Here is a 15,407-nt window from a genome sequence, read left to right on the forward strand (position 1 = left end):
AGATGAAGAACGCTCACATTCAGAAGATGAAGGTGGCGGAAATGAGGATGTTGCGGTGGATGTGTGGGCACACAAGGAGAAATGAGATTAGAAATGAAGAAATCCGGACAAGGTGGGGGTGGCCTCAATGGAGGACAAAATGAGGGACGCGAGGTTGAGATGGCTCGGGCATGTGAAGAGGAGATGGACAGATGCTCCTATACGGAGGTGTGAGAGCTAGGTTGGCTACCAAAAAGTACTAGGGAGAAGTGATTAGCAAGACATGGCGCAGTTTCAGCTCACCGAGGACATGACCGTATATAGGAGGTCATGGATCGGAGGACACAGATCAGGGTAGAAGGCTAGTAGGTAGTTGAGCGTTGTCACGCTTCGTATTACTCTTGTAGTTTCTTGTCCTTCGATTTCTGTTGTTATATATATATATATATATATAGGAAATCTGACTTTTTACGACCATCGCTTAACGAGGGATGTGAATCCGGTCGTTACATGTATATTTACAACGACCAAATTATTTACTGGTCGTTAAGTTAATTTTTAGCTCACCTATAAAAGTTACAGTATCCGGTCGGTAATTCTAACAATTAAGCGGGAAATCAGAGGCGCGATATATTCCACAAAATTAAATACTAAACCGCATAAGATAAGAGTCACTAAAAGTTAGGATTTTCTACTTTTGTTTCCTTTGAGCCTGAGTACCTAAGATTGACCTCTCAATCTCCACCGCCGAGGAGAATATCACTCTCAAGCTTTTAATTTTTCTCATTTTCTACTTTGTTAAAAATTTGGGCGGAAGTTGTGCTAGCAAAATCTTTAGTGGATATGCCTTTTGGAGAAGGGAGGCTGGCCATGCTTGATGCCACAAAAAAAAAAAAAAAAAAAAAAAAAATATATATATATATATATATATATATATATATATATATAATTGGTATAATTGGAGAAGTTTATTCAAAGATTGCAGTTTTCCTTTAACTCATATTTATCTTGTTCGCTCATCTTCTTATTCACCTCAAAGATTTAGTTGCCCCTAATTTTCTGCGGAGCAATACTAATTTAATGTTCATTTTGTTGTAAGATGGTTTATAGCAAGACGAGTGATAAACTTCTATTCTATCACTTTATTTTAGAAGAGGAAAGTTCAATTTCATGAGTTTTTCTTTAATGTTTTCATTTTCAACTTGGCTTTCATATGAGTCATATCTACCTTATCTAATATATATAAAAATCACTGTAGTGGCATTTCAAAATATTTGATACCTACTTATCACTTCAATGCTAAAACGACCATATCTCAGCTTGCATGTAAATTAGAATATGACCGATACCTTCTCCCCCTGTTACCTATCCTTTGCATGACAAGCTTTTCTTTCTAGTCAAAAGTAAGTTAAACAGAAGTTGAAAAATTGTGCTTTGTCGTTTGGCTTAGCTGTTGAGGATGATGGACTGAAGATTATTTTCCATCAGTTCCAAATTAAGCTCATTATCCAAGAGTCACTTTTTCTCCATCCAGACAATTGTTTAGCTGAAACTATTGCCCTTAAAGTGATGTAACTTTCTTATTATTGGGCTTAATGCTCATACTGTTTAAAGAGAGTGCCTTAGAATTCAGCAGTCTTTATCGCGCTGGTCCCTAACTAATTCTCTTTCCCTATCCTAGAAAGTAGAAATCAATTGTCAATTTAGGTAAATGTCAACTGCTACAAGTTTAATATATTTAACTCTATTTAATTTATATGGAATATAATTTTAATAGACTAAACAACTCTTTTTTTTTCTTTTGGAATTATTAGAAAGTATGCGATTTCTAAAATACGATTGGAAATGTTCTTGTATTTTGAGCTTTGAATGATATGAGTAAAATTGTGAGATCAGCATGGGTAAGAGATGAATGATCTTCTGTAGGGTTTGCAATATCTGATTATTTGTTTCATTTGCATGATAACTTGTTAGTTCATTGTTGGCAAAAAATAATAGATGGATGAATCAGTTAATGATTCTGTTGGGATTTATTAAACATGGAGTGCCTTCTATATTGAGTGAAGTTCTCCCATTTTTTATAACTTGTCTTTGGAACATCGTAACTTCATTTGAAATGAAATTTTATTGGGTCCATATGGTCTTTTTTTCAACAAGGAATACTTTTTGATTCTAAATTGTCAAGCTTTAGTAAATAATGTTCAAGTTCATTTACTACAGGAAGGGAGAAGCCAAGAGAAGTTTTTCATGTTTCAGAAAACAGAGGCCAAGCTACTGAGATCATAGTTTGACAAAAAGATTAAGTATTCTTCATATTTAGTCCTGACATGATTGCATTAAATTCAATATATAGTGTTACTGCTGTCGAGTTATCTCATGTATTAATCACTAACAAATTCTATCAAATCCAAAGTAGAAAAAGACATGTATCATCATATATGATCTTCAGTATCTTATTTGTGACCTTGCTGTGAAAGGAGAAAATAAATGAAAAGCTCAGATGCTTGCGAGAAGCAGTTCCTTGATGCTATAAGGTAATCCCTATCTATATAGTCTAAGTTCTATATTTTCTACTTGTGTTGTTTGACATGTAGAAAAGATGTGCCAGAGGGAGTAGACAAGAGCAATTGGGAATAGTTCATCAAGGAGCATTTTTAACTAAAAAATTGAAGGTATGGATTCTTGTTATTATAAGTGGCAGACTATTACTTTGATGTGCGTTGTAAACATAGGAGTTGAAAAGAAAACAAATATAATTAAAAAGACGCATGGATGACATAGAGAGTAAAGGAAAGGGAGAAAGAACAAGTTGGGAATACAAATGGAAAACCACCGGTCAAGAAACAAACTACAGGAGAGTTTCACACCAGTATTGCTTCAGTTCTTACTTTTTTTTTTCTTTTCCTGTTTAATGCCTATGCTAAAACAATTTCTGATCTAGCATTTACTCCACCTGTTGAATGTGAGGTTAATCTATTTCAGTTTCTATGTTACAATGTGCACATGTGCTAAAAATAAGGGATAAGTAGAAAGTAAGAGAATCTTACACTACTAGTTGGAGAACTTATAAGTAAACATCTTAAGTTAACTCGTCTTTTGGGCGAAACTCACTACTAGATGGGGAACATCTAAAGTTAACTTGTTTTTCTGGCATGAACAACCTTAGAGCATAGTAGCTTCTAAGGTGAAAATTATCTAATGCACATAGGGGTGCTAATTAGTTTCTAATGCCACATTTTTGGCAGTTTGCGTGATCACTGTTAGAAGAGATGTATAGAGTCTTCTCTTAGTGCATATGTTTGCCTAGTGGCCTTGATATTGTGATTTCAATTACAAAAGTATGTGCAATAAAAATGTGTGAGAGAGCTTCATAGATTTCTAATAACTAGTGACATTATGAACTTGTGAAAATGGTTCCTTCCAACTAATTTTTTGCCTTGACACCCATTTATCTCACAGTAAAATATGGTTCCAGGTCCCCCATTTTCCTCCAAACTTAATTAAAGCTTGCAATTATTGTTATTATTTCATTCACTCACACGGAGGCATATATTTCCTGGAAAGGAATAGTTTTTTCAAGCTCATTCTTCTTATCGTTGCTTCTGATGAGTTCTTTTTAAATTTCTGTTCATCCTTTTATGAAAGCTGTTGATACATCTTGGGTAAGATTAATTCGTCATAACTCTACTTGGATTTTAAAATGAAAATTACATTGTTAGTGTACTTTAATATGTATTAGCAGATTACATGTCTCATTAGTCAAAGTTATTTGTCCGACTTATTATATATGATTGGTTGCTTGTAGCTATTTCTTAGTAGGATTATGTTACTGAACTGACATGAAGTTCCGTTAACAGATTAAGAATTTGAAGCTTGAAGAACTGTTCCTTGAAGAATTTGGTGGTAGTTACGTTATTGTTCCTTTTTTCATACTGCTAATTTTTCATGCTTTATTTAGTATGTTGCATTGGCTTCTATTGTTTCCTTTTTCGGACAGCTTTGATTTGCTTTTCTGAGTCGAGTGTCTATCGGAAACAACCTCTCTATCTTACTTTACTCTCCCCAGACCCCGCTTGTGGGATTACATTGAGTATGTTGTTAGTGTTGTTGAAAACGGAAATTACCGAACTGAAGTTTTCAATACGGTACCAACAATAATAACAACAACTACCCCAACAACAATAATAGTTATAATTATAACTGTGTAGGAGCACTGGAGCAATAAGAGCGGCCAAGGCTGAAGAGACAAAGTAGATGAGTATCTAAAGTTTGTACGTGTTAAAATAATCAAAATCAGAACTACTACCATAATTTGACTTCATTTTAAATTTCAGAGTAAGTAGTGCCAGTCAGTACATACCTCAGCAAAACTAGCCACACGTTGACGATCCTATGTCCTCGTTCCTATTATTTCAATTATAACTATAATATTCACGTTAAACTCTATCCACATATTATTCTTCAATCTTGAAATTATTTTTCTGTGAGTAATCGACACTACTAAAAATTTACTATTTTTCCACCGAAATTATTCATTGAAAAATATTCAGTGGCTATTCCCACCGATATTTTGATTGAATCTATAAAAAAAAAAAAATAGTAATGCGTGTTTTCACACGAAACCCAGCGTTTTTCCAATGAGCTGGTTCGGTGAAGATGAGGTTGGAAAATCATGTTTATGACATAAATTTTCCACTGATTGTCAGTGGGAAACGCATCTGTTTCTAGTAGTGCGTTCATTGACAACTTTATAATTAATCCCACATATCAATTCTGTCCGCAGCAATTCATGAGCTAGCCCGTGACTCCTTTAATCCTATTTTCAATTGAATGTCAGTTTGAATGGAATAGTACTGTGATAAGTAAAGGAGAATAATTTGAATTTTAATTACTTGCAATCTGTTAAAAGATGTCTCTTTCCTGAGTTTTGTCCAGTCGAATGTCGTAATTTGATTTTGGTTTACTATGATAGTTCAAAGTTAGAGATATTGTTTTAATACTAAATGGAAACTTGTGAAGGCACGGGATGATAAGGGGAAGGTTGTCGATTTTCGACATATTCTCGCATCAATTTTAATATTAAGGGGTCATTTTAGTTTGAGGGACTAAATTAAATAATATTACCTTAAAACAATGTAATCTTTGGTTGCATCAAGGGATTAAGAAAAACAATTTTATATAATTAATGCAGTGTTTGATGAACCATATCAGAATAAGTAATCTTAACATAATTAATGGAGTGTTTGATCGGCATATAGGTTTGGTGATGAACGTTCGCACTACTAAAAAAACTATTACTATTTTCTCATTGAAATTTTTCACTGAAAAATGTTCTAGTGACTATTTTTATTGAATGTTGGTGGGAAAATCTAAATAGTAGTAGTGTTTTCACACGAAAGAATCAGGAAGTTTTCCAGCGTTTCAATGGGAACAGCGTTTCAATTGGAACCTATTTCCCACGTACCATGTGTATTTCCAGCGAGCTGGTTTGGTGGGAATGAGGTGGGAAAATCATGTTTTATAACACAAATATACTGAATGTCGGTGGAAAAAACTTATGTTTCCAGTAGTGTGGGATAAAAATAAAAATAAAAGGCATCCCGGTGCACAAAGCATCTTGCGTTAACAGAGTCCGGAAAAGGGTCGCACCCAAAATAAGTGATTTTCTGTTACAAATAAAATAAACATTACTTTAGTAAATAAATTTGTATAGTTAAGTGACTATTTGAGTAGTAGATTCCAGATAATCGTTAATCTTTGATGATTCTTTCCGTTTTTGTTTGTTATAATTCTGTGAGGATAGATTTTGAACTATAACTTTCGTTCAGTTAACTACTGTAAATTTGTAATGAACCAGATTAACATTTTAAATTACTCTCTTCATCTCAAATTATTTAGCGTGGTTATTAAAAATAGTTATTTCAAATTATTTGTCGTTTTAGGAGTTCAAGACACAATTAATTATCATTTTCCATTTTACCCTTAATATAATTTTGTCATTATAGGAGAAGACAAATAAATAGAGTATACATTTAATAGAGAGAGATTATAATTTATAGCCTGTTTGGCCAAGCTTATTTTTCCCCAAAAATGCTTATTATTTCCAATAAATACTTATTCAAAAAAGTGATATGTTTGGTCAAGCTTTTAGGAGAAAATAAGTGCTTCTAGGGAGTAGCAAAAACAGTTTTTCAGAAGCTAAAAAAATAGCTTTTGCTTAAAAACACTTTTTGAAAAACACTTTTGAGAAAAATATACTTAATGGCCTGTTTGGCCAAGCTTGTTTTTCCCCCAAAAGTACTTATTTTTTTAAAAAGTGCTTATTTTTTAAAAAGTGAGGTGTTTGCCAAGCTTTTGAGAGAAATAAGTGTTTTTGGGAAGTAGCAGAAGCAGTTTTCAGAAGCTAAAAAAAATAGTTTTTGCCCAAAAACACTTTTTTTAAAAGTATTTTTGAGAAATACACTTAGAAGCACTTTTTAAAAGCTTGACCAAACATTAATTGCAACTCAAAAGTATTTTTTAAATTAATTGGCCAAACACAAACTGCTTTTAGCTAAAAGTAATTTTTAAAATAATTTGATTTTAGAAGCTTGGCCAAACAGGCTATTAGAAGCACTTTTTAAAAACTTGATCAAACACTTATTGTTACTCAAAAGTATTTTTAAAATTAATTGGTCAAACACAAACTGTTTTTTGCTAGAGGTACTTTATCAAAAACCACTTTTCCAAATAAGTTGATTTTAGAAGTTTGGCCAAACAGGCTATTAGACATAGATATGAGTAATGTTAGTTAAATACCCCTCATAATTAATATTTTTAAAGGGGGGTGTAAAAAAAATGATAAATAATTTGAGACGGATGGAGTAATGTATTTTCTTTCAGTTAGCAAAAAGAAAAAACCATATTTCGCATGAAATTCGTGTCTTGTTTTGTCTATCTCAAAAAATTTGGACATCATGAAAGATGGTTGGTCGATCTGATACATCGGCAATTTGTCTAGTTTTTGTCTGAAAGTTCAGTGACCTAAAAATAATGCATTTCAAGATGATTATTGTAAGAGCAAGATACATTATTTAATTAGTATCTTCGGCATATTTAAATTTTTATTGGCCATGACTTATGGACTCATTATTATTATAAATTATAAAATAGCATATGTCACGACGAATCTATCTCAGAAAATTAACTGTTATTCGTTTCAGTTACCAGCTGCAATGAGAGTTGTTGATGATCAGTAATAATTTGCCACATTATGATAATCATGTTTTTAGTATTTCCGTAGATTCATGAAAATCAACAATTGTTTCTAACACTGTCAATAAAAAAAAAATCAAAAAAAAAAGGAGATAAAAGCACTTTTAGTCGGTCAATTATTGTTAAATTTTGATTCTAGTCTTTGTGATATCTTAATTAGTATCTCTGACCTTCAATTAATAAAAATGTTTGTTTCAGTTCCTTTATGTAGTAAACATATCATATTTACTTATTTAGATTATTTCTAGAATTATATTACCCTTAAATATTGTATAAGATACAAACTTAATATTGTACATGGATTACTAAGTACAATAATATAATAATTGATGATTTGGTAATTCTGTAACGTCGCAAGCCGAAGGATTAAAAGTGAATTACTTCAATTAATTGGAGATCCAATATGCTTAGAGATAAATATTAAAAGGATCATATCATAATTTATCAATAATGGAGGGATCAAAAGTGTTATTATTAGAAAGATTCTCAATCGACTTGTCAATTCTATGTTTTTAGAGAATATCAGTTATATTAAACATCGACCACACAATTTTTAAAATACTTTCACTTCGAAAGAAAAACATATTCAACTTTTAACATTTCTCATATCATCTCTGATTAAATAAACTGATTTCTGCCACAAAGAAAAAACAATTATCAAATAAACCTTCAAAAAAGTGGGAAGTAGTCTAGTAGATAACCGCCTGAAAGTGAGAGTACTATTTCTAAATGTTAATACTATGAACGAGTCACAATTTACGTTTAAACCCTATCTGTATTTAATTACCAGGTTTAACCGCCTTGCCCTCTTAAAATAGGCATAAAAATGTCACCAATAGTATTTTATTTTTAAACTGTTGCGTATCATATTCCGTTCATATATACATTATAGGCTTATAGCTATAGACTATAGTATCAATTGGATGAGCTATCATATGCATGAACAGGCATTAAAATATACTGAACAACAATGCATGACTTTCAAATCCATAAAAATATATTCGTAATTAGAGCAAAAAAACTACTACTTAGTAAACTTAGCAAAGTATCAAAATAAAAAATGTAAAGTTAGGTCACTGCTTATATCAATAACTGGTGAACTATTGGAATGTATATAAGTATTAAATCTCGAGATCATTAATTAAAACTTCTAGGCCAAACAATTTTAGTTTTTCTATTCGAGTTTTGTAATCTTATATCTTACTGTAGGAATTACTGAAATTAACGATGATGATGAACAGAGAGGATATCGTCTTCACCGATGATGAAGAACAACTTAGGACATATCGAACAAAAGTCCTAAGTGTTCAAAGTGGTCTTAATGGGCTGATGCAATTTTCATGTGGTCTTAATGGGCTGCTGCAATTATTTCGTGTATTGGGTTGTTTGAACTATTGGGCTCAAAATTCAGCAGAACAAGGATATGGCCCAATATCATAGTTTTCTCAAGATTGCATCTTAGCCTTCCAAAAGTTGATAAATGAATATTAGCCATGTGATCAATTAATCTTGATGAACAAGGACAAGTCACTATCAGATCTACATAGAAGGGAATAAAGTTAGTTAGAGAGTAGTCAATAGGATTTAGACAAAATTGTATAGGAATTAAACATTATTCTTTTATTCTTATTTAGGATACATGTATAAATAGGTGCACCTTCTTTTCAAGAAAACACACAGAAAATTTCCAAATCATCTTCCATTACATTTTGTACATGGTATCAAAGCAGTGAGCTCGATCCAATCCAAATATCATCATAATTCGTATTCTGTGTCTCTTCTTCAGTGAAGTCAAATGCCTCAATCAACACCAACTGCTGCTGAAACAGGCAGCACTGAAAGAACAATCACATATGACGCCAATCACCCCTATTATCTCAATAATTCAGATTCACCAGGAATGACACTAGTTAATAGTGTGTTTGATGGTAGGGGACACCCGGGATGGAGAAGATCTATCCTCTTATCTCTGTCAGCCAAGAAGAAGCTTAGTTTCATCAATGGAACTTGCAAATCTCCAGATATGAACTCTGCAGAATATGAGCAATGGTCATGTGTCAATGATATGGTCATTACTTGGATGACAAATGCATTGACAAAAGACATTGTTGATAGTGTGATACACTCTAAGACAGCAAAGGAACTATGGGAAAGTCTAGAGCAAAGGTTTGGGAGGTCAAATGGTGCCAAACTCTATCACTTACAAAAGGAGATAACAAGTCTGGTTCAAGGTAATGATGATGTTGCTAAGTATTTCACCAAACTCAAGAAATTATGGGATGAATTAGATGCAATTCATGTCAATTGTCACGGGCCGCCTCCTTCATAGTGTCAGCGGTACACTAATGGCCCGTGCGTCGCCCGTAGTCCAGGCGGACTACGAGCCAGCCTAATGATAGTCTCAGGACTCATGGCACGATCTTGTGTCCATGGCTTTGGAGGCTTAGCTTCAGCGGTGCCGCTGGGTCGATGTCAAGGCCTTGGCCTTGCCTTGCTAGTATGCCCCTGTGGCATGTTTCATATGTTGTGTCTTTGCCTGCACTCACACCTGGGGTTGGCTACGGACATGACAGTCCCTCGCCTGGTGCTGAGCGATGCTGGTGCGCGCACAGTCCAATCCTCAGGCTTGACACCGGTCTGGTGCCTATGCACTTGAGCGGTGCGACACCTGAGTAGGGCAACTCTTGAATCCTTGGCTTGTATCATGTGTGTCCTTTGTAGTATGCCTATGATGAGGCTTTGCTAAATGTGGCCCTCGCGACATACTTCCGTCTTGCATGGTGCAGCGTCGCCCTACGACTGCACCTCTAGGCCAACGGACCCTTGCTCGCTAGACTGAACCTGAGCCAAGCTCACAAGTCAACACACAAGGTTCTCAGGAGAGGTGCCTCGAGTGTCCAATCGGCACGGAGGGCTTTCTCATTCTCAAGGATAGCCCGCAGGGCATGGTCGGTCCATACGTCAAGCCTCCGGCTCTTGTTGGGCGCCCAACGCTGGCCTGTGGCCGAGCGCCGCCCATAGAGTTATGTAACTCGTATGGGTACCTAGGACCCTTTGGGGATGCCTAGGCAGGCCCTTGAGGTTTTTCCCCATGGATGCTCACTTGGTGCGGCTTGATGGTGGCACGCACGGGGGAGGCTGGCTGAGCTGAGACACCTCTGCCCCCCTTATATATGCTTTAAAAATAAAAGCCCAAGTTTTAGCACTGGACATGATTCTGCCCGAGAATCATACTTGGCCTTTCTCAATGATCCGAACTCCAAATGAGGCGCCGTCTGTTCCTAACTCTTTCTCTTGACTTCCTTCACTCCTCCATGAAGTTTCATCTCATCCCCATGCTCGTGGAACGAGATATGGCCTTAGGGAGCTTTGACACTGACACTGCTCCTTGGCTAAGTCAAGCCCTTAGGTAAATGATGTTCAAATGACGCCAAACATGGTAAGCACATTCAATAATATCCTAGGAAGGGTGTGTTCACCCGAAATCCCAAGATTCCATCCATAGCTCGGAAACGCTCGGGACTGACACTCAGGCTCGCACGGGGTCGCTCGTGCGTCGACGACCCGTGGGCTCATCCCGGATACTTGTGGAACTTCATTGCTACTCTTAGGATATGCAATGGAGCGTATCTATGATGATTGTGGACTCCCGTCCGTCGGCACCCATGTTGGTGCACGTCGCCCGCACGGCTGACACTGCCTGCGGGGCTGACACTGCCTGTGGGCTGGCACTACCTGTGCGACTGACACTGCCTGTGGGCTGGCACTGCCTGTGCGGCTGACACTCGTTTGGCCCACTCGGGTGCGCCAGGTTGCGGGCGCCAAGGCACAATGAAGGCAGCCCGTAACATTCTCCCCCACTCAAGCTAGGCATCGTCCCCGATGCCTCATAACGCCAACGACAACCCGGAGTTTGACCCCTCGGGGTTTTACATCGCGGCCCCAAATCTTGCGGGTTCGCAACCCTTGTGTGTTTTTCTTAAAAATGGAGTCGTGCCCGTGCACTGCTCCCCCAAGTTTCTCCCAAGCGTGCCTCTGCACTTCACCTCCCGGTGTTCACTTGGAAAGCGCCTCCGCGCTTGCACCCTCTGGTGGCTAACATTGTGGTGACCTCGTTGTCAACCACGCCATGATCCTCACGGCAACTGATGCATCCTCTGGTGGGCTAACTTTGAGTGGTGGCACTCTTGCTAGCCACATGATGATTGTAGCAAAATGGAAAATCCATTTTGGAAGTCTGCTTCCAACTGATAGTTTACATATGAGACCTTCTCCCGACTAAGGCACTTAGTTTACAGCCAGTGGATGTACTGCTCCCTTTGTATCTTTAGCCCGGTTTAGGATTGTCACCCCTTGATATGGCACATGCAACCCCCCACTATGTTTGGTGCGGTCTCTTTGTTTTGCTTGTGGAAGATTTTCCTCCAATTGGAAATGCATGGACCCAATGTTGTTACAATGGATGAATACTCCCCCACATGGATGGCGGCAGTACTGAAATGATAGTGCCGATGTTCCAAGATATCTCATCTCTTGGTGAAACATTAGCGATGGAGCCCTTGGCGAGCAATGGCGCTCTTAGGAGAGCGATGCAGCTTTCGACGGCTGGTGACTGAGCCCTTGGCGGGCGATGACGCTCTAGGAGAACGATGTTCGAGCCCTTAGCGAGCACTGGCGCGCTAGGCGGGTAATAGCTGATCCCGTGGTGGACGATGCAGCTCTCGGCGGATGATGGCTGAGCCTTTTGGTGAGCAATGGCGCTCTAGGCTAGCGATGGGCGAGCCCTTGGCGGGCAATAGCCGATGATGGCGGCCTGATGGCCGATGATGATGGCGGCCTGATAGCCGATGATGAGGGTGCATGTCTGCTGAACCTATGTTTGCCGATGACTTGATGACCATATGACTGGCGATGATCTGATGATATGATGACTCATATGCGAATCCCTTGGTATGGCACCAATATCGTGATGATTGTTACGCGGCGCCTTCTTTAGATGTTTAGAAGGGCGACGTAAGGCTAAGTAATCCGACTTCCGTGTGATCACTATCCGCCAACCTGAGGTCCCCTCTACACGCTAGACTAGACTGTCAGTGCCGTGTAGGAAAATCGTGTCGTCAACAATTGCAATGAGAGAATTGAAAACGAAAATTGCTTGCTTGTATTAACAGAGAATTGATTACAAGAGAGTTGGGGTGTTCGAGGGGGAGAGAACACCTTTGCAGAAGATTTGAATGCTTTTTGATTTCACCGACTATATCCCCCCTAATAATGCTTTAAAAAAAATAACCCAAGTTACAGGAGTAGACATAAGAAAACTAGAAAATCATAATACAAGAACAGGAAGTAAACTACTCTATATTTACATCAAAAGTGACCTAAACTAGAGCAGGTCCATTACAGCAGCTTCGGATCATGGCACTGCCGTGCGCACCGGGGTGCGGGCACGGTCGGGCGTGCTTGGGCGCAGGCTGTCGTGCGCAGGCGCTGGGGCGCAGAGGGTCGGGCACTGCGCGCGGGCTGCCTGGCATGGGCACCTGGGCGCTGACTGCAGGCAAGCGTTGAGGGCGCTTCTTGCAGGTGGGCGCTTTGGGCAATGCCGGCTGGTGGGCTCGGTCCTGAGCAAACGATGGGGCGACATTGGAATAGGCATTCTTGTCGCTTGGTGCGACCGAGACCACGGGGTCGTCCATGACACTGGGGCCATGGGGTGCGACCAAGGGGTCATTGGGCATGGCGGTAAAGCCACCCATGACATGATAGCCTGATGGCTATTGTGGGCATCCCTTGGTGTGGCGCTCTCGCCAACCATGCTATTAGGGACCCTCTTCTCTTGTGGGCAACTCACCTCGTTGGGTGTATAGCAAGGTCAAGTACTGATATCTTGACTCGGAGTGACTTGCAATTTGAGCCAATGTCCTGATGGACAAATTGTGACCGACATAACGGCTTGCTTATTCCATGGCATTGGTGGTTGCTTGACGCTTAACTCTAACCCAATCTGCATATAATGTGGCCTCTGGAAAGACCATGCTGCACCATGGCCTCTTCGGTAACTCATATGTTTAGTACCCTGTGGTACTGAGAAGAGCTCTTGCAACGTACTCCTGGTGAGTACTTGATGTTTTTCTCTGCTTGAGAGGAGATAGCTTCCTATATGCATGACCAGAGGTCTTTGTTCTCAAATTGATCCTCATATGCTTGATGCCCGATTCTCCAGTGTGGTACCTGTGTTACCGTCCTGGTTGTTCGGTATCCCCTGGTTATACTTTGGATGGATCACATTCTCAAAATTGAAGCTTAGCTATTCCCCATTCTTATGTTGTTCAATGATCTTTGCCTCCTCACCTTAGTGATTCAGCATGATGGAATTCCTAACCTACGCGTTGTGGATTGGTGACTGTCCGCAATGCCTCCTGCTATGCAATCAGCTTAGTTTTGGTGTTGTTCCAGTTTAACAACACAATGTGCGACATGTGCCTCCCCACGCTCAGTGGTTTGGCTCCTTGATGACATTGCCTCCCTACATGGTAGTTCGGCTTTTTCCTGATCCTGTTTCCCCCTTTAACTGGTTTGGCATTCCATTACAAACGTGGTGGATGGTTCCACCTGCTGATTATGACATATGAACTCCCCGCAAAGAAGCCTGCTTGCGGGTCCTTCCTTACGTTGTCGCGGCTTGTTGGCGCGCCCCGCTCTAGCTCGGTATCACCCAATGTCTAGAGCTCAAAATTTAGAGGTCGCTCTCCCTCCCGTAACACGCAACGATGATAGGTCATTGGCGATAGCTCGCCTCCCGTAACACGCAACCTTGACGATCACAAGCTGGGGTTTTACCCCTTGCTTTAGGCGTATAAGCCCATTGATGTTGATGGACTTGCCTTCCATTGCTTGCGACCTTTATGACGGCTAGGCGTCTGATGTTTGTAGTTCCCGCAATTGTGTGCCCTCAGGCAATGCTTATGGTCCACCCTTCATCGAGGACACTCGAAAAGATACAGTTGTCATGTACATGGACAAAAAGACCTTGACTGGGCAAGTTTTTGGTGCACTCACCGTCTCCTTCTGATGTCTTAGCGAGTCCATGATTCTCTGAATAAAGCTGTAACCGACTGCCAACAGAGTTTATATAACAATGATGGATGTGGACGTATCCCCAGCAGCATACCCCAATGGTGCTACCTACTGGCCAGGTGCGTCTCAATGGAATCCCTCTGAATTTAGTGCTCATTGTGTGAAAGCCATCCTTGAAGGACGTCGATAAAATTCGGATGCTTCAACATGAAATCACCTTATGCAACCGAAGGCAGAATCAACGGTTATGGAATGACCTGATTCTGGAAAAAAAAATGTGGTTTATGGTTGATGAAGAAAATTTTAACGGAAACTGAATGCAACCAATCTCCTTTTGTCAGTGGCATCAGGTTCGCTGACTTGATTGGCATTAAGAACATCATTTCCTGCCTTAATAGGAACTCTGCACTGACATTCAATAATGCGCTGATGATATGATCTCTGTGCTCTGATACCAACTGTCACGGGCCGCCTCCTTCATAGTGTCAGCGGTACACTAATGGCCCGTGCGGCGCCCGTAGTCCAGGCGGACTACGAGCCAGCCTAATGATAGTCCCAGGACTCATGGCACGATCTTGTGTCCATGGCTTTGGAGGCTTAGCTTCAGCGGTGCCGCTGGGTCGATGTCAAGGCCTTGGCCTTGCCTTGCTAGTATGCCCCTGTGGCATGTTTCATATGTTGTGTCTTTGCCTGCACTCACACCTGGGGTTGGCTACGGATATGACAGTCCCTCGCCTGGTGTTGAGCGATGCTGGTGCACGAACAGTCCAATCCTCAGGCTTGACACCGGTCTGGTGCCTGTGCACTTGAGCGGTGCGACACCTGAGTAGGGCAACTCTTGAATCCTTGGCCTGTATCATGTGTGTCCTTTGTAGTATGCCTATGATGAGGCTTTGCTAAATGTGGCCCTCGCGACATACTTCCGTCTTGCATGGTGCAGCGTCGCCCTACGACTGCACCTCTAGGCCAACGGACCCTTGCTCGCTAGACTGAACCTGAGCCAAGCTCACAAGTCAACACACGAGGTTCTCAGGAGAGGTGCCTCGAGTGTCCAATCGGCACGGAGGGCTTTCTCATTCTCAAGGATAGCCCGCAGGGCA

At 39.9% G+C, this 15,407-nt stretch overlaps 1 protein-coding gene across 1 annotated transcript; it reads left to right on the plus strand.

Annotated features, from left to right (window-relative positions):
* Window positions 1-9,028: 9,028 nt before the first annotated feature.
* Window positions 9,029-9,562, plus strand: LOC132601811 (uncharacterized). Its single transcript, XM_060314874.1, has one exon. It carries the CDS (start codon window positions 9,029-9,031, stop codon window positions 9,560-9,562), a length of 534 nt encoding a protein of 177 aa, XP_060170857.1.
* The last annotated feature ends 5,845 nt before the right edge of the window (window positions 9,563-15,407 follow it).

The sequence above is a fragment of the Lycium barbarum genome, chromosome 7, assembly GCF_019175385.1.
Source record: "Lycium barbarum isolate Lr01 chromosome 7, ASM1917538v2, whole genome shotgun sequence".
Classification (NCBI taxonomy): domain Eukaryota; kingdom Viridiplantae; phylum Streptophyta; class Magnoliopsida; order Solanales; family Solanaceae; genus Lycium; species Lycium barbarum.

Excerpts from the sequence above, each read along its gene's own strand:
- LOC132601811 (XM_060314874.1), top strand. The coding sequence starts at position 9,029 with ATGCCTCAATCAACACCAACTGCTGCTGAAACAGGCAGCACTGAAAGA.